This window comes from Medicago sativa, chromosome 8, assembly GCF_051527215.1.
Source record: "Medicago sativa cultivar Bolivia chromosome 8, Bolivia_mono, whole genome shotgun sequence".
Classification (NCBI taxonomy): domain Eukaryota; kingdom Viridiplantae; phylum Streptophyta; class Magnoliopsida; order Fabales; family Fabaceae; genus Medicago; species Medicago sativa.
The window spans coordinates 88,795,612-88,815,974 of NC_140756.1; the positions used below are offsets into that span (position 1 = coordinate 88,795,612).

Sequence of the window (20,363 nt, forward strand, 5' to 3'; positions counted from 1 at the left end):
AGATCGGCCTGACCTATTCCCATCCCTAGTGGATGCATTCGATTCCAAAAAGGTTTAAAATTGGTATTTTGCATGGTTTGAGGGGGTGAAGGGATAAATGTGGGGGATGTGATTCTCAGCAGTCAAGAGAATCACGCGTTCACGCAGTCAAATGGCTGATATTATTTCACCTCCATTTTATAGTTTTAATCAAATGTCATGCTCAGCCAGAACAAAAACGTCGTTGCTTCACAGATCTTTGACACAGTTGTGAATTTCGACTTCGTGAAAACTTAGAGATTAGCAGGTCTCAAATTTGGAATCACTCTGGATTTTATTTTCTTGTGTTTCAATTGAAAGTAAATCATGCTTAATGGGATAAATTGTGATTTACGGCTTTCAATTCAAGACCATTTTCCTCTTGAATCATGTCAATCCCATTTTCTGTAGGGGAAAGTATTGGATCTGAAATTGTATCAAATTATCTTTTTATCAATTTATTTTTAGATTTGTTTTCATAAATATGCATCATTGTTCAATTCAATATATGTTCTAGCATTTTTTACAAACAAACAGACAAGAAACAACCCACAAGAGAGATGAGAGGAGGAACAGTGGACTTTTTGTTTGACAGAATCCGGTTCGTTTAAGAGAGAGCGAAGTACAAAATGGTATGTGAATGTATTAAAAGGAATAAACAATAACAAAGTGTATTTGAACCATAGGATGCATCGTACGGCTAAGAGTTTCCTGACTGTGTGAATGTGTGGTTCTCTTTGACTGCCGAGAATCACATAGTATTGCTATATATCCCGAATTATTTTTCGGGAAACATCCCGAGCGTGTATTTGTAAGCAGCTTTGCTTTAATTATTGTTGACTAAATCCCTGAATTTGTGGAAATCACCCAAGTAGTGGTGATAAGTAGCCAATCAAGTGTCATCGGGTTGTTTTCGGGATAATAGATTTCGGGATGTTTAGCATTTTTCATTTATATTTATGGGTTTTTCTAACCTGTGCAAGATTGCACAGGATAAGGGGTATTTAATGCATTCACTTATATAGGTTTCTACCCATCTTATTAATGACCCCACTTCCTTGAAAATTGATTTCCTTCTCTCCTCTTATATTTTCACGTTTTATTCTTTCTGTTTTTAACGTGTTATTTTTTCCTTCTCTCCTCTCTCATCTGTTAACATTTTCCACTTTTTATTTTTGTTCCTTTTTTTTTTCACGTCTTATTTTTTCCTTCTCCTCTACTTACACACTTACTAGTCTTCTTCTTTGAAACACAATTTTTTTTCACATCAAACTCACTCCTATAACACATGCTCCATGCAAAAACATCAATATTCCAATGTAAAAATTGGTGAAGAGTCGGCTTATGCTACGGTGTTCAAAACTACGGTGTTTCAATGACTGCGTTTAAAAAGACGGTGTTCAAAACTACGGTGTTTGAAATGACAGCGTTCAAATTGACAGTAGAACCAAAACTCAAAATGACGGCGTTTAAAACGACGGTGTTCAAAACTACGGTGTTCAAATTGATAGCAATACAACCAAATTTAAAATAACGGTGTTCAAATTGACAATAGAACCAAAACTCAAAATGACGGCGTTCAAAATAACAAAAAAAAAAAAATCATCCCAACACTGCTAAAACATACTCAGCCTGCACAATTATCATTAATTGGCTAGCACAAGAAGTGCATAATGTCTGAATCAGTACGACAAACAAAAGCCAATATAAGGCAAGGATGGCACAAGCCGCCTACACCAAGTGGAAACAGAAAACGGTAGTAAACGGACTCTACACAAAGCAAGTGGCGTCCATAACACAGAACAACCAACCACACCAGTCCTTGAGAGGCAAACTAAAACCATTAAATGCTGCTGCTATACCAGAAAAGATCTCAGCTGCCAGCACCAAAAAACCCCTACCGCCCCAAATAATTGTATTAACTTGTAAGAACAATTGAGAATAAATGAAGAACAAAAGGTGAAATAACATTTGAAGAACAAAACGTGAAACAACAATTGAAGAACAATTGAAATAAAGAACAAGAACAATGAAGGAAAAAAAAAACGTGAAATAAAAAAAAATGATTAAGGAATTAACTCACTCAGGAGAGCAGGAAGAAGAATAAAACGTGAAAAATAATAACATAGGAGAGAAGGAAAAAAAATCAATTTTCAAGGAAATGGGGTCATTAATAAGATGTGTAGAAACCTATAAAAGTGGGTGCATTAAATACCCCTTATCCTGTGCAATCTTGCACATGTTAGAAAAACCCTATATTTATTGGGAAATGTTAACTTGTGCCCTTAAAACACAAGTTTAGAAGCCTAATGTAGAAATAATGTATTGGAATGCGTGTATTAAATTGAATCTTTAATGTTTTAATGAATTGAATGCACAAAGTTTAGGAGAATATTTTTTTTTTTTTTTATATCTTAAACAAACGCCTTAAAATTTTGCAGCATTCTCCTCCTTCTGACGGCAGCGAATGGTCTACCATTCAAATGATTTAGCCATGCAAATTATTAGTTTTTTTTTTTTTTGTAGGGTTAAATATTTTAACTTTTGGTTATAGTTTTAAAAGTTTTCCTTCTTCATACTTCCCAAAAGTTTTCACCCTGACACTTTTGGTCTACCATTCAAAATTTTGATGTGAATTTTGATGTTTTTTTTTTAGAGGATGTTTCTAATGCTTAAATATTCATATTTAACACAATTTGTTTTCAAAGAGTTGGAGTATTTTATAGGATCAAAAACATGTTTTATAATTGTGTTTTTTTATTTTTTTTAATTAGGTTTGATTTCTTGATCAGCTAGTTACACATTTGGGTAGAATTGTTTGTTTATGAGATAATGGCGAGACAGAGGCAGCTTAAGAGGCAACGTAAAGACAACAAAAATGAAGACATTATAAGTGATTTGACTGATTCTCTTCTCCTTCACATACTCTCTTTTCTGAACGCAAAAAAGGCCGTTCAAACCTGCATTTTGTCCAAAAGATGGATCATTCTCTGGAGGAGTCTTCCCACTCTTAGACTAAGTTCTTCATACTTTAGGACCGGAAAAAAGTTTGATGAATTTGTGTCTCAGATCCTGTCTCTTCGTGATGGCTCAACCGCCATCCACACTCTTGATTTGTATCGTCGTCAGTACATGAACCCTACTCTACTCCCAAGGATCATAAAATACGCCGTTTCACACAATGTCCAACACTTAATACTTGATTACACTTGTCATATTGAAAACTTTCCGTCTTGCATCTTTTCATGTCACACTTTAACCTCTCTTAATCTTTCAGGTTTCATATACAATGCAATTTTAAGTCATAAACCGATATTTCAAAATTCTCTGAATTTGCCAGCATTAACCAGCTTGTCTCTAAAGTACTTTGGCTTTTGTCGAGGTGATGATGGTTGTGTCGAGCCCTTTTCCACATTTAAAATGTTGAACAGTTTGGTCATTGACTGTTGTATAGTTCTCGACGCACAAAAACTTTGCATATCAAGTGCCAAACTTGTCAATTTAAGTATACTAATGTGGGCTTCTGTTCCTGAGACCTATGTTGGAATCTATTTTGGAATTGAGCTATATGCTCCAAGTCTTCATACCTTTGCTTTTACGGGTCGCTATACTCCAAAACTTTTTGGGAGCAAGAGTGTTCTCTCTTCTATCAGACATGTAAGTATTGATTTAAGATGTTATTTGAACTCGGAGTCGCGGGAGACTTCATCAATTCTACTCAATTGGCTGGTTGAGCTTGCTAATATCGAATCATTGACTTTCTGTTCAAATACTATCAAGGTATTTTATATTGTACCATTAATGCTTCTTTTTATATTGTATTTATAATTTTTTTATCAAAAATAGGACTTATTAAACTGATCGTAATACTTCTTGATTGCTTAGGTTCTTTCTTTAGTTCCTGATTTATTGAAGGTTGGGTTCCATTCCTTGTGTACCTTAAAGTCACTGAAAATAAAAACGGACCAAACTTCATCTATAGATGACGACATGGTGGGATTTTTGATTCAAAACTCACCCTCGGCAAAGGTTGACATCATACGTTTATAAAGGTGAGATGTACATTCAACAACATTTTAAAGATAGATTGATTGATTTAGTAATTTTACTTTTGCATCTTTTTTTGTTTCTACTTCCCACGATGTCTCTGGTTATAATAACTTAGTTTCGGGGGATACATTACAAAACCCTTATTTAGTGCAACAAATGTTTGTGTACAATGTATGCAGTTGAAGTGTGCATCTTGAATCACTTGTACAACTAGTTTGAATTAACTTCTAGCTCTCATAGAATATTCACAACTGATATGAACTTGAGTTGCTACTTGTGAAAAAAACCTGATTGTACATCTTTAATCACATGTTGGACCAGTAATTTAGTCATTTAGTTCATAGAGGCGTGTGATAGAAGTTTGTGTTTTGGGAGAGTTTGTGTTTTTAAAATTTAATTTTACGCACATGCAGACTTAGATATTTGAGTATCATATTTTAAGTAGATTGTTTGATACCTTTGTTCTATTTTATACCTGTCTTTTTATTTCATGCCTTTGTTTGGTCTGATAATGTTTCTTTGTTCTAACTTTTCACCTTTTATCATTTTGGTTCATAATAACACTATCTACGATGTATCGTTTTACTTTGCATTGTGTTTTTTTTACCTTAGGGTTGAACAAGACAAAGTTATGTGGAAAATTGTTGTAAGAATCATAGACAAGTGGATTGTGACATAGATATTATTTCTTGAATTGAGCTTAAAATCATATTAAATCCCATTTTTGTGTGACCGTAGGAAGATCGTGCTCTTACTCGAAACAATGATCTTAACCATTGGAAGGTGAACATCAATTGATGACACTGTCCTCCTACTAATCAATTGATTCTAAAATTTTGATGTTTATGTTTGTGTATGAATGGCACTGTCCTCTTGCTAATTTCGGATATAAATACTGATTTAGGATATAAATATTGACATGTTTGATCAACAAATTAGAATTTTGTTTACCTACATGCAGGAAGAATTTGGGAGCTCAATAGGAACAAAGTTGCTGCACTTAATTATTACGATGGAAGGCCAATCAAAGAGATATATTTGATTGGTATTGTGGCTGTAGTGGGATATTTTTATGTCAATGTATGCTGTATGCATAATCCTAGCATATCTTATACTTTGATTATTGCTTATCAATACAATTCTGCTTATCTACAATCCATTTATTTCCTTAAATCCTTGCAGCAATCCATTTATTTCCTTAAATCCTTGCAGCAATATGACTAGAGGCAAGAGGGTGATGTGTGGTGCTTTTGGCTATGACCAATTTATTCTACACATCAACTATTCAATAAACATAAAATGATATTTTTTTCTTATAACAGTGATTGGACGAAGTATTCATATATATTTTTTGGTTTTAACCCTCCGGTTTATAGGGTAAAGAGACCTTAGTAATCCGAAGTTCGGATGTAATGTAAGAAAAGTCTGATAAATAATTGTTCCACCCAAAAATTAAACTCAGGTTCTCATAAACAATTCATCATTTGATAAAGTTCATTAACCACTTTAGTCTAATTACGTGCTTTATATTTATATATTCTACTTGTCAATTCAAGTAGATGCAATCAACCAACATAGAATAAAAGGAGTTTCATGGTTTATAATCAGCATCAAATTACGTAATGTGACTTATGCATGTAAAAGAAGCAATTAGAATAATATTTCATGGTGTAATATAAGCAGAGTGAGTTACAAGGAAAGAACACCATTTCATGTGGAAGTGCATGTAGTTTCTTTTCTGGCGTTTTTGGAAAACTTCTTTTACCAGCGGGTTGTGCATTCGTTTTCTTTACCGAAGGAAATCTATCTATCTGTATTACAAACATTTACCTTATAAGAAATGAAAAGTACAAGTGGTTGATCATTTAGCTTACCGTACAGTATTGATATTTTTACAGCTGCACCGAAAGCATATTTCAATTATGCGACACGTTGTTTTGTTCGTCATCTTGACGCAACGTTCTTTTGTTTTTTCGTCTTACTGCAATGTTCGTTCATTTTAGATTGACGGAGTGACTTTGATCCAGGGCAGATTAAACAGTGACATTGGCGTCTTCATCGTTATAGTATGGAGGCATGTGTATTCCAGACACTTTAAATTCATCATATATGTAGCCGTTGTCACATCTATATACATTTTATCCTGGTATGATATTAACCTGGAAGATTTGTGTTTGTTCACAAATTCATTCCTTTTTATTTTAGTAAATTTTAATTTGTTCTCGATCTATGTATTTTACCAATTTAAATGAATGAATGTCATTATTTTAGTAAAAATATTATTAGAGTTTAAGTCTAAACTTCTGCAATTGATAGATTATAGCCTGCATGAAGGTGTGTCTCCACTAATCTGTATTTTTCTTACAAAAAAAACAAACAAGCACTATCTTACAAGTGTTTATATATAACTTACTTTTTAATCAAATAGAAAATATAATTAATACCATATGCGGTACTTAACTTAGATTTTTTTTTAAGGACGGTACTTAACTTAAATGTTTATAACAAGTTAGTATTACATTTGTTTTGTTACGAATTAATCTTATTTTATAATAAAAAAATCTTAAAGATCGATTTGTAACCGAAAAAGTTAAAGGTCTAACTTTTTATAAACATATAATTTAAAGAACCTAGATGGTATTTGGCCTATTTAATAATATGTGAAATGTTTATTAATATAAGTTAAAAACGACCTCTCTAGAGCTATCTTTGCAACTCCTTTCAAACAATATGAAACATGATTGTGTTAATAGATAAATCTAAAATTTCTTATTTGCCAATTCATGCACAAACCATCTAAAACGACAATGTTTAGCTTAAGTGTTTAATGCCGGTATCATCCTCCTCGTCATCTACTTCCAACGGTTCGTTCAAACACTACAAGAAATTTACCATATAGCAACGACAAAAAATCTTCGATAAAGCTCTAAAAACTGTTGGTAAAGGTCATAAAACCTATACCAACCAACAGACGCCTGTCGTCAACTAAAATTCGCCACACCAACGGTAAAATGCCGTCCCAATAGCTTATAGCAACGGTAAATTTAGGCCGTTGGAGAAAACTTTGAAGCTATAGCAATGGTTGGTTACATTACATCTAATTAATAGCTTTACCCATCACATATATCCGTTGGTATATGACAAGATTATCCGTTGCTATAGTCCACTTTATTTTTTACAAATAAATTTTTGCCTAAAATAATATTTTTTAATAATAAAATTTTGGGAATACTTCTTGACCAAAATAATATATATATTTGGCAATACTTTTTATATGCACCACATTAAATTTAAAGCAACATCAAAGAAAATTTAATTTATATTATCAAAATAGCAAGTCTTAGAAACATATTAAAATAAAAAAAGTAATGTCAATTATATATAATAACAAACACCAAAATAGATACTAGGACACAAAAGACACCCAATAGATGAACACAAACATATCCAAGATAAAAGCAGTTTTTAATCTCCCTCTCTTTCGTCTTCATCGCTGCATGAACTTGAAGAATTTGTCTAGTTTGGGGCACTAGAAGCATTTGTAGCCTATTGAAAATAAAAGAGAATATGTTACAATCTCAACTTAATACATGTTATCCTAATATTCAAATTTCAAAATATGAACTCAAAGCGTAAATATAATATACCTTTGCAGCTTGTAAAAGAACATTCAGATCTTCTTGAGATAATCGATTTTGTATCACGGACATCATATTTGCCATAAACATATTTGTCTTCCCTTGACTCTCTCGCATTTTCTCGAGGCTTACCCGCATTTTCTTAAGTTCATCCCTCAACTCTTGATATTCAGACAAAGAAGCTTTTGTTTTTTTAGGTTTAGGAATATTTCCTATACAATGCACACGTCCCCTCTTTTCAGGTCCTTTTACTTGGGAATAAATGTCAACCTTTCGAGGCATATGACTTTGTGTCTTTTGGACCGGTTGAGAAGCTTGAGCCCCATTATTATGTTTGTTTAATTCTTCCTGTAATAATGTTATAAAATGTTATAATAGATGTATAGATTAAAAGAATACAAAGGGAAACAAGGATAACAAATGCCAAAGGAAATGTTCACAAAAATGGAGATACAAGCATTCTACCGGGACGTTGAAACAAGTATCGTCCATGTCCTCATCAACCTCTACCGGTTTGTTCAAAACTTTCACCGGTGTGCATTGAGCTTCAACAACATCATCATCATCATCTTCAAAATCACACATAAATTGAGATAAAGTAAATAAAACCTAAATCATGCAATTGAAAATGTACGAAAGATTTTTGCATGAACGATCGATACCTAGATCAATGGAAACAACCTTCGATTGAGGTTTTGAACGAAACACAGCTGTAGAATCGAAATTGAATGAATGAAAAATGACGAAAAAATGAATTGAAATTGAGGAAAAAGAAAGAGGAATGGAGCAACAAGAGTGACTTACATGCTTGAAGAAATTCGTATTTTGAAATGGGAGGAGAAGGAGATTTGATAGGGGTTCTGAATTTTCTAAGCATTATCTCAGTAAGTTTCTCGGTTTTCGCTTCTACCTTGAAATCGAAGACATCGAATTTGTTGATTGGGGAAGAGGATGAAGAAGATGAACGCTGAGTCATGGAGCGAGTGAGTGAAATTACAGAAATGTTAGGGTGCTGTTGCTACTTTTGTGTGTATTTGGGAGTCGTTACTATTTCTCGTTTCTTATCAATGGTTTCAGTTCAAAAAAAATTAACGAAAATTGCGGCTAATAAATTCTGCGCAGCAAATCATACAGAATCTTTAAAAACAAGTACTGCACCCCATAATTTTTTTTTTTTGGAGGACACCATAAAATTTATTCAATACATCATTTAAAAAAAATAATCATCAAATAGTAAGAAGGAAAGCTATGTAGTATCATTTTCTCACAATTTGCAATTTTTTTTTGGAAAGATAGAGAGCCGAGCCCAAAAAACTAGACATAAATTAGTCGGGTGGCAACTCACCACAAATCAGTCAAGTACAAGAATTTAACTTGAACATACTCATGATTATTTTCCATATTAACCAACACGTCTACGCACACATTAGCTTTACAATATCCCATATTTAATTTCTTTTTTTCACCTATATTGAAGATGTTATATATTCACGTTCAATTGTTTGTGATATGCCGTTAGAGTCGCTTTCAAATGTATTTACTTCTCAAATCCCTACGGAGCACACTAATGCTTGCAAATTTATCACGATGACAATTTAGACATCTTTAAAGCAAAGTGATATACAATAACATGAAATGTATAAAAAAAAAAAATACACAAAACTACATCAAGGGTCCTTTAATTTAGTTTAAAGTCTCACACATGTCCTTTTTCTTTTATTTCGTGTAAGTTAGTCGTTTTTTTCATGTCAGGTTAGTCATTTTAGTTTTAAAATGTCAACAATGTTGTACCAAACTTTATATCTTTCTATTTTACCAAAAGTCTTATTTTGACCATTTTCGGAGGCAAAAAATGGCACCCACTTCTTTCGTATTGAAGTTGTAATTAATTGTTCTTTAGAAGAGAATCAATTGCTGATTGATTTTGTGCGTTGGTAGAAGAGGAAACTTAAATATAAAGAAAAAGGAAATATTGAAATTCATGCCACCAAATATTTTAGTCATTTACCCCAGAAATGATGGACAGAAGGTTACTGGCCATAGCCAGTCATACTATGAGGTCCACGACTAGTCGTTTGATTTTAGGGTTCATATTAAGGGTTGCGACGACTCTGACCGTTAAACTAAATTTCTGATTATCAAATTCTTTCTCCTTTATGAATTGGAGGGATAAGACCAAACTTTAAATTTCTATTCATTTTCTTATATTTAAAATTTTATCATCATAATATGAAAAAGTATGGACAAAAAATTAAACACATTTTTTTATATGATACATCTTTTCAAAATATATAATAAAAAAACTCAATATTCAAACGAAATAACAAAAAAAAAAAAAAACTTCGATCATACGAAAGAATTGGAGGTAAGAGTATTTGAACTAAAGTTAAATCCTATAGTCTCTTGACCTCATTATACATCTTAAACAATTTAACTCTGTAATCTTTTTGTGGTCAATGTGTTGGATCATCAATAAAAAAAGATCTCATTTTACAAACATTCGTCAATTGGTCAAAAAAATTTCCCATTCATTTGTATTATTCTCTTTCTATTCTAGTAATCAGAAATTTTAATTTAAGATTAATTTGTTGGATCATCAATAAAAAAAAATCTCATTTTACAAACATTCGTCAATTGGTCAAATTTTTTTCCCATTCATTTGTATTTATTCTCTTTCTATTCTAGTAATCAGAAATTTTAATTTAAGATTAATTAGAGTAGACTAACAATGTAAAAGAACATCTGATAACTCAATTGTTTTGCAGGAAATTGTTCATTTCATGAGAAGATCCAAAAGAAAAAAGGGCTATGTAGCATTCAAGCTTGACTTAGAAAAAGCTTTTGACAATGTTAATTGGGACTTCCTCAAGTCTTGTCTCCATGATTTTGGGTTTCCGGACATCACCATCAAGCTCATCATGCATTGTGTCTCCTCACCGACCTACTCTATCTTATGGAACGGAAACAAGATGCCCCCTTTCAAGCCTACTCATGGCCTCAGGCAAGGTGATCCACTTTCCCCTTATCTTTTTATCATGTGCATGGAAAAGCTTTCGGTTGCTATTAACGAAACTGTCATCCAAGGGAGTTGGGAACCAATCCATATCACTAATGGCGGACCACAGATATCTCACCTCCTCTTTGCTGATGATGTTCTCCTTTTTACTAAGGCTAAAAGTTCCCAATTTCGCTTCATCACTAGCTTATTTGATAGATTCAGTCGAGCTTCAGGGTTGAAAATTAATATTTCCAAGTCAAGAGCTTACTACTCTTCCGGCACTCCTAATAGAAAAATCAACAAACTCACCTCTATTTCTGGTATTCAAAGCACTACTTCTCTTGCCAAGTATTTAGGTTTCCCAATGCTTCAAGGTCGTCCTAAAAAAAGCGACTTCAATTTTATCATTGAAAAAATGCAAACTAGGCTTGCATCTTGGAAGAATAGACTCCTAAATAGAGCAGGTAGATTGACGCTTGCAACCTCGGTTTTATCCTCCATTCCTACATACTATATGCAGATTAATTGGCTCCCTCAAAATATTTGTGATAGAATTGACCAAACATCCCGCAATTTCATCTGGAAAGGCACAAATAACAAAGGGATCCATTTAGTGAATTGGAGCAAGGTTACTCGTCCGAAATATCTTGGTGGTTTGGGAATTCGAGCAGCGAGAGATGCTAACATTTGTCTTCTAGGGAAGCTTGTTTGGGACATTGTCCAATCCACTAATAAATTATGGGTGAATCTCCTCTCAAACAAGTATGCAGTTGGATCCCACATCTTTCACGCAAATACAAACAGCAGCAGTTCTCCCTCATGGTCCTCTATTATTCGAGCAAAGGATGTCCTTAAGAACAGGTATAATTGGCGTGCAGGAGCAGGCACTTCCTGTAACGCCCTCCTTTTTATTTAATTATTTTAATTAGTTTTAGAATATATTTATATATTTATATGATGTATATGAGGGATGTATGATTTGTTGAGATTAGATGTCTTTTTATAATTTAGTTAATATATTTTGTTGAGTGATATTTTGTTATGTTATATGTTGGTATTTACTAGCATAATATATTTGTTAATTGTTATAGATATATATTTGTTATTTGGTGTATTATTATATATTTAGTAGAGAAATATTATTTATTAGAATATGAGGATTATTAGTGCGAGTGGATTTGGGGGTTAGAATAGAAAGAAGAGTAAGTTGTTGGGCCTAAATAGATTTGGGAAGAATATTTTAGTATTATAAATAGAGAAGCTTAGGTTAGAAAGAGTTTACCCTAAAACCGCTTTTTTGGAAAAGAGGAGAACAAGAAAGAAGAGAAGAGAAGAGAAAAGTCAAGAGAAGAGTTTACCCTATATATAACCACCCATTTGACTAAAAAATTGTCCCTAAATCTAAACCCCTTTTCAAATTACTATATGCATTTATTTATTTTTTCCTAAACATACCCCTAATTAATAATGTTAACTTATCTTGAAATATGAAAAGTCAAATTTAACACAAATACAAACAAAGGATAATTTGGTAATATTAACACAAAAAATAGACACATTAATTGCATTAACAACTTTTCTTAAGAAATGTGAAAAAAGCAAAAGGGGGTTACATTAAGGATCGGAGGGAGTATATATATATATATATATATATATATATATATATATATATATATATATATATATATACATACATACACGGTGGTTGACAACTAATGAATGTCAAAATATCATTGCTCAAAAAATAATGAATAGAATGAAAAGACAAAATTTATTTTAAAGAACGCTATAGATAAACACGATGATGACTATTCTAGCTTTTTTGTCCTATGCTATATTTACAACTCCTCTCAAACAATATGGCACATCTCATGTTAATAAATAATCTATGAGTAAAATTAGGGTCACTTCATATCTAAAAAGGACGATGTTTAGCTAAACATGGCTCCAAACAGATTTGGGATTAGATGACTTTGGATGGAAAAATATATTATGATTTTAGTGTATTTAAAAGCGTTTTATAAAAGTCGTAGATGAAAGAGAAATGATAATTAAGACGGAGTTCACTTGAGTGATTTTGAGTTTGACGACTTTATCTCTATCTCGCTTCTAACTGATAATTATCTCTCATCAAAATAATTTATTTTAATCATTCTCTCTCATTTAAAATACATTAAAGTCGCCAAACTCATTAAAACACAAAATCACAAGTATTTTCTATTAAGACGAAGGAAAATGAGAGTGATAGATCGAAAGTCATGGTGACTTTTCCTCCATAATATCATATAATCCTAACCAGCTCCAAACACAGTACTATTAACTATTACGAGTCTTGACAATTTTGAAGTCTGCACAACAAATCATACAGAAGAATCTTGTTTGCTTTTTTTTTTTTTATTATTATTATTATTGCCGACGCCATGCACTTCAACATTCCAGTTGCTATATTAAAAAAATAATAATGTACACACCATCAAATTTATAGTAGGTATACATCAATTCAGAAAAATTTATCAAATAAGAAGGAAAGCCACGTATCATTTTCTCCCAACTTTCAGTGTAGCAGACATTTTCAGCGCTGGATCACCTTCACAAACAAAACGCAACTTTGTTTTTGACCTATATTGAAGCTGTTATATACTTATGTTCAATTGTTTCTTATATATGCCGTCAGAATCGCTTTCAAATGTATTTGCTTCTCAATTTCCACCTTCACATTTGAATTAAAAATAGAGGGAGGAAGATTTTTTTAACAGAAGGATTGCTGCAAATATTAGCATCCCTACCGAGCACACTAATGCCTGCAAGTTTATCACCATAACAATTTAGACATCGCTAGAGCAAAGTGAAATACAATAACATGAAATTTACAAATAAATATAGATAAAACTACATCAAGAGTCCTTTAATTTAATTTAAAGTTTCAAACATGTCTTTTATCTTTATTTTGTTTTTCATGTCAAGTTAGTCATTTTAGTTTAAAAACGTCAACAATGTTGGATCAAACTATATGCTTACCAAAATTCTTATTTTGACCATTCAAAAAGACAAATTATATCTTCAACTCATCAAGATAGCATCTAAATTACACCATAATGACTGTTGCAATATCTAATCCATCTAAATTAACATGATATCTTTTAGTTTTTATCTGATTGTGACCTCATTGTGGTCATCAAGGGGTCTAATTGGTGGTGATGAGTGGTTAAACGTTCTTTGTAATGTGTTCAATGATCCTATACACAAATTTGTATCAAAAGTGGACTAAGAATAAAAACTGGCTCAATAGTGTAAACGTTCTCAAAGATAAAAGACTAACTTGATACGAAAAAGAAAGGTAAATGACATATTTAAAACTTTAAATTAAGTTAAATGACTCCTAACGTAGTTTCGCCAAAAATATAGTAACATGAGATATCTGCAATGGCAGAAAAGGAACTTGGTTGGCAAGTTGTTTCCTCACAACTTATAGCAACTCAAGGTCATTATGCCAGCTTAAATGATATGGCTTGTTTACTTAAATGATTTATTTTCATAAAATGTGTATTTGATCCATGAAAACATGGTTTGTCAACTGGAGTTACCAAAGCTTCCTTGTTTATTTGAACTTAACTACACTACACTGAGCTAATAGTATTTACCTGGCTATGTTCAAACCAACTCTATTTAGCAGTTTAACTTATTTTAGTGCACAACGTTAACATTTGTGAATGCATGCATGAGGAAACAGACAGATACACACAAATAGACAAGAAGGGAGCAGAGAGAAAGGGAATAGAGATTACAGCAATTGCAGAGGCTCCCAGCCCCGCCCGTTCCCTGGGGTCCTTCCGATAATGATTCCCAAAATAGAGAATTGTTGCATAGAACCACATAGGAGGGCAAATAAATCCAAAAAGAAATCTGCAATTTAACAAATATAAGAAATCTGCAATTTAACAATCATAGCAGCGAGCAAATGGAGAAGGTAATTCAATTAAATTACTTACGAGAACCATCCAATTCCGCATCCAAAGCATGGGAGGGGCTTATCATAAAGTCCTGACTGGAAGTCCTCTGGATCTCTAATTAAGGCATACTTTCCCTTTCCGTGAGCCATTGGATCTCCTGCTTGTCCTGCCACATAAAGTGCAAGTAGTTATTTGAAGGGTGTGAACACAGAATTCATTGAAATTTAAGCAAGAAACATTTTGTAAGAAAAATAAAATTGGATTTGTATTCCAGTATTTAATGAGTCTATTCTGCACATTATCTCTAAACTAGGAGCTGCTAAGCCATAAATCATTAGCATATTACTCATAGTACATAATAGAGTAAGTTCTTTAAATTTTTGTAAGACAATACCCTAAGATCAAAGTCAAAAGACAAAGGGGGAATGGATTCATCTATATCGATATAATGGAAGTCGGCATTAAGCGCCGCTGTAAATGACGTGCAGAACATCAAAAATTTCTGATGAGATCAAGAGTTCACTAAGCATGTGGAAGGAAACCTATAAAAAATTCACATGACAAGAACCATTAAAAGTCCAATTTTCATCATTTTAATATGTAATTTTCGTTTTTATTTTTGGGTGGATTTTTAGATGATCTTTTGTATTCTCCTAGCCTCTCTAAATGCTTCAAAGTAGTGCTCTAAGTCATTATAGTTGCTAGTGGGAATTTTAATCATGTTAGTGCCTATTTTCTAGGTAATAAACATGCACTTATCATTGTATTTGATAAATGCATGGTAGTGGGAATTTATTACTAGTATTTCAATCCTAGGCTATAAATAAGAATCTCAAATCACAATTTGAAGATTAATATATTTAAGTTTTCTCTGTTGTGAGAGCTTTTCCTTTGTTCTTGGGTTAAGAACTTATAGTCTTGGTTCTACCGGCAGGTCGCGGTTAGGGTCTCACTTTTGTTTGATAACTTTGGTTCTACTGGCAGGTCGCGGTTAGGGTCAAGTTCCTTGCCTGTTTTCAAGACGGTCCTATCGGTCACGTATCAATTTCTTTCATCAATTATACAAAGAGGAGCTTGATCTTTATGATGCAACAATTACAAAGGAAAATTGAGCACGTAACACACTCAAGGAATAGACTATAAGAGAAACTATTAGGAAAGATTTAGAGGTTAATGAGTTGGATCCAAATATGGTTTATGATAGAACATTATGGCGTAATTTGATCCATGTAGCCGACCCCACTTAGTAAGGCTTGGTTGTTTTTGTAACACACTCAAGTTATAGAGTCAAACTTCGTTACATTTTTGAACAATTAGATTAGCTATAGTAAGATAAATTATTCAACATATATCCCCTCTCACAAGTACATGTGTGGAAGCGACTAACATACTATTTCTTGCTTTCCAGTTTAGCCAAATTTGATAAAATAGTTTTGATAATACTAAATCATAAAAATAATTGTTGGAGTCGTGATCTTTGTGTCCAAATCAGACTACACTCACCTCTATTTATAGTAGAATATATACAATAAATACTAAGTTATATGATTTCCTAATCCAAATCCTAATCTATAATTCTAATCCTAATAGTGAATATTAGGATTTGGTTGTTTGATTCTAACACTCCCCCTCAAAATAAAGCTTACTAAGTTTTAAGTTTGTTACAATGTGTTGGTATAATGTAGAGAAAATACAAACAACAAGGTCGTAGCTTCAGCCGTAAATGGTAGCACAACTGGAGGTCACTATAGCAAAGACAATTGGGCTCACTGGATGATTTCAAAGGTGACTGGTGGTTTTCGAAAATGGGTCTCACTGGAGAAAGTGCAGCTGGTTGAATCAAATTTTCCCGGATGCAAAGAGAAACCCACTGACGTGAAAGAGAAGCAAGGAATGAAGCACAATGAATGTGCACAGTAGGACAGAAGTAGGACAAAAACGTTGACCGGATGAAAAGAGATAATAAGAGGTCACAGCAGAACCAAACCATAGCAGATCCTTGTAGAGGAGAGAGAAAATTCATCAAAAAAGGTCACAGAAAAATCATCCAGTAGCTGCAGTGGCAGCAGTAGGTGCCTAAGTGGAAGTTATGCTCGGCAGAGGCGAAAACCAATGATATAATTGCAAATTGATATGATTTGCTAATTCAAATCCTAATCTATGATTCTAATCTGTATAATAAATACTAGGATTTGATTTTTTTTTTTTTTGAAACGGCAAAATTTAATACTAGGATTTGATTAGGATTGATAAGGCGACTTGGTGATTTGGGTGAGGAACATAGAAACTAGAGTGATAAAGCGTTCAAAGGTTCACCTTCCTCCACTAACAAAATAAGAACTGACGACTAACATGTGTCATTTAAAAATAAAATAAAATAGGTAATGGATACTTAAGTAGAAAAATCATATGGCATATGACTCCTATTGTTACCTCTTGAATTACTCCGAGCAAAGGGCCTTAAAAGATCAAAATTCTTAAAAGAAACGGATCTTGCCGATTCCACGCCCTTTCTTAAATCAACATTCTCTTCCACCCTACCATCTGCAACAACAAAGGAAATTCCATTTGAAAATGCTTAATGGAGATGGACCTCGCTAACTCCACACTTTTGCTCAGTCAACCAATCCAAATAATGATAAACTAGACCATAGACTTGAAAGCTTGGAGCCAAGACCACTCTGGTGATACGTATTACTTGAATAAATTATAGTGTTGACATACATTATAACTTAAAAAGATCTCGTAATCACTAACATTTGAAATCCACAATTTCTGAATTCACATCAGTTAATGTATAGTATTGCCTGATGAATGAACACACCTCCTCCTTCCATTTGTAATTTATTACATGGAGGAATAATCATCAGTCTGGCCATAAGAAACATATTATATTATGAAACTCTCACATGGTTTCGATTGTTTGTTTATAACTTTTTAAATGCTAACAACAGCTCAGGTAATTTTATTTAAACTTAATTTTTAGAACCTTAAAAGTTAAAACCTAGTAGCTCAATCATACAAACAATGATAAACTTATTCAACATTTTAAATTTCCCCTGCTTATCACACCAGTGCTAACAAAACATATTTTTACCTATGCATCGAAATCACGGCAAGGTGTTGCGCATGTTGAAAAGAAAAGACTGATAATTAGAATCTAATAAGCACATGCAATTGTGTTAACATCTATGCAAATTAATCAGGTAATAACAACGAAAACATTTCAGTACCTTTATCCATGGATTTTGTAGATACTTTGCTCACTTAAGCCTTGAATTGTTCAAATAACACTCGGAATTCCTGTTTTTCAAAAGTGAATCAAAATTAACATAAAAAGATGAATATGAATTGTAAGACATAGAAGCAGCAGATAAATACAGGAAAGGAATTAGAAACTATATTGACTTGTGAGATCAGATATATGCATTTGGCTTATCCTTCAGAAATCAATCAAATCATCAGAATTGTAATAGTAAACAACCTTGTTGACTTGAATCAACAAAACTGTTATAATCTTCAAAAATTCCCAAAAATCTTAATTAAGCAATTAAGATAGTAATCATGTATTGTTCTACAGCAATGATCATCTCCAAATTGAGAATAAAACAGTATGAAATTGAATAACGTAATTAAGAAGATGCCAGAAAAAGTAACGAAGAAACGAGAAAATTGAGAAAAATGTAGAAAATGAAAGAGAAAGTGACCTTGAAAGAAAGAGAAAGAAACTGAAATGAAGAAGATTGTTTTCTAATTCATCTGTTTGTTATTATGTTATAAGCAAAACGGAGCTTTAACGTCAAACAATTTGAAAGCTTAATACTGACTCACTCCGTAGAAACAAAGAAAGAACTCTGCTGACTATTTTTTTTTTTTTTTTTTGCCTTTCTCCCTTCTCTTTACGTTTTAAAAACAAAACAATCGGTAAAAAATATAATTTCTTATTTTTACTCTTTGGCTGCTTTCAAAAGATGAAAATTACCTTTGTCTGCTTTCTCACTTCTGTTAGTCTTTGTCAAAATTCTTGAGCTCTATCAATTGCTAAAGGTGTACTTCTTTTAATATGTAAATGCTAATTAGTTAATGATTACTTGGTTTGTAATTATATTATAGTTTTTTTGTTGTAAAAAAAAGTAATCTTATTTTGTACATTTGTCATACACTAAATATAGTTATACTATATGAATATTACTCTAAGCTGGAATTCAAACATTAATTTATCGGCGTATTGTCAGAGTTTAACGCCTTCTTCTAAATCTATTTTTTGTTGACAAAAACAAACTGATATTTATTCATTTAAATTGATAGAATGTATCAGATACAATCACATGTTCAACATGGTTAAAAACGTAAATGATAGATTTGCTAACAAACTCACATCTTCCCAAGTTAATAGCATATAAAATGTCTACAAATAATATGATAAAATTTAAGCAACCAAAATACTCATTTTTCGAATTTGCAACGTTGTCGTCCAAATCATTGATTTAATTTGTAATCGACCGAAATCGATCTTTCAATAGCAATCAAACGAACACAGCAACAAGAGACAAAATCAAACTATATCTTCATTTAATTATTATATTAGTTTTTGTAAGGATGAATTATGAGTCTTGTATGATTAATTTAATTAATTAATTCTAACATATGTTAGTTTCGAACTCTTCACCTCTTGTTTTTATTTTTTTTAATTATATTGGTTTGTTATAAGTTCAAAGGTGGGGTGCAGAAGTATGTGTTGTAGTTGTATAGAATGTGGGTGTTGCTGTTATTTTGGTTCTTTGAGTTGAGACTTGTACACGATTGTGGCCACAACTTGTGTCATTTGGTTGGTGCGTGCATTAATTAAGTATTTTTAATTAACAAAAGATGAAAAATAACTGAATATAAATTGTAATGGACTTGTAACCTTTTTATTTGACTCAGTTTTTTCTTCTTCATCATAGTCTCTTTTGATTGCTACGCGGATGGTTGTGAAGTCAGTTTTATTGACTTTAGCCTTGCATTTTTGTGCAAATGATTTTGTCAACAAATAAAATTGAATATTTAAATATTGTTTCAGACTAATAAAAAAAAAGGGGGCCAATTGTTGCCGGCAATGACCGCTGCTGCTGCTGAGTTTGCCATTTGGGCAAAGGACCAATTTGCATAAATCTAAATTAACCGAACAAAATTTTATTCTGCTTTACATAAAACACAACTACACAAACACAATTCTATTGCTCAAAAAAAAGAAAACTACAGTCAGAAGTCTTTTTTTGAGGAAAACAACACAACTTCGGCAAGGGTATTTATTGATGGTAAATTATGTGATTATCATATTATAGGTGTGTTTTGGATTGAACTTTTAGATTGGGTCAAGCTCAGGACCGCATCCACCATACTATATAAGTAGTATTGCATTGTGACGTGTCATTGTCACAGTATTCTATTCTAATCCTCACATTCATCTCGAGTTTATACCTACTTAATTAACATCGTTTGCATTGCAGGTATACTCTCATCGGTTTGTCACTTCCATCTCTCCTCTGAAAACCTACAACATGGAGCATTCCTTCCACTAATCCACTATCCTGTAAATTCTTTCATCTTTCTAAATAAATTTGAGTTCTATTCAAAACGAGATGCATTGTAAGCAAGCAATGTACTATAAAAGAAATGATTGGGGGCATTTAATTATGTGTATTTGATGGGTGAACTATACAATGC

At 32.5% G+C, this 20,363-nt stretch overlaps 3 protein-coding genes across 5 annotated transcripts; 1 reads left to right on the top strand and 2 right to left on the bottom strand.

Moving 5' to 3' along the window:
- The first annotated feature begins 2,819 nt into the window (after window positions 1-2,819).
- LOC146902966 (F-box/LRR-repeat protein At3g26922-like) lies at window positions 2,820-5,149 on the top strand. Its single transcript, XM_085731439.1, has 3 exons — window positions 2,820-3,798; window positions 3,904-4,070; window positions 5,030-5,149. The coding sequence occupies exons 1-2, from the start codon at window positions 2,851-2,853 to the stop codon at window positions 4,066-4,068; spliced, it is 1,113 nt and encodes a 370-aa protein (XP_085587565.1). The 5' UTR covers window positions 2,820-2,850; the 3' UTR covers window positions 4,069-4,070; window positions 5,030-5,149.
- Window positions 5,150-7,584: 2,435 nt separating this feature from the next.
- LOC146902967 (uncharacterized) lies at window positions 7,585-8,715 on the bottom strand. The gene is made up of 5 exons (XM_085737184.1): window positions 8,511-8,715; window positions 8,369-8,416; window positions 8,172-8,275; window positions 7,716-8,054; window positions 7,585-7,614 (listed from the first exon to the last, which is right to left on the bottom strand). Exons 1-5 carry the CDS (start codon window positions 8,680-8,682, stop codon window positions 7,585-7,587), a joined length of 693 nt encoding a protein of 230 aa, XP_085593310.1. The 5' UTR covers window positions 8,683-8,715.
- A 4,352-nt stretch (window positions 8,716-13,067) lies between these two features.
- LOC146902968 (uncharacterized) lies at window positions 13,068-18,441 on the bottom strand. Of its 3 annotated transcripts, none has more exons than XM_085731442.1 (6): window positions 18,362-18,441; window positions 17,888-17,957; window positions 17,088-17,198; window positions 14,694-14,811; window positions 14,490-14,607; window positions 13,068-13,505 (listed from the first exon to the last, which is right to left on the bottom strand). In XM_085731442.1, the coding sequence occupies exons 2-6, from the start codon at window positions 17,895-17,897 to the stop codon at window positions 13,428-13,430; spliced, it is 435 nt and encodes a 144-aa protein (XP_085587568.1). In that variant the 5' UTR covers window positions 17,898-17,957; window positions 18,362-18,441; the 3' UTR covers window positions 13,068-13,427. The 3 variants fall into 3 exon arrangements, with proteins under 3 accessions (XP_085587568.1, XP_085587566.1, XP_085587567.1); XM_085731440.1 differs by having other exon boundaries at window positions 14,694-14,820; XM_085731441.1 differs by lacking the exon at window positions 18,362-18,441 and adding an exon at window positions 18,139-18,263 and having other exon boundaries at window positions 14,694-14,820.
- Between the last annotated feature and the right edge of the window lie 1,922 nt (window positions 18,442-20,363).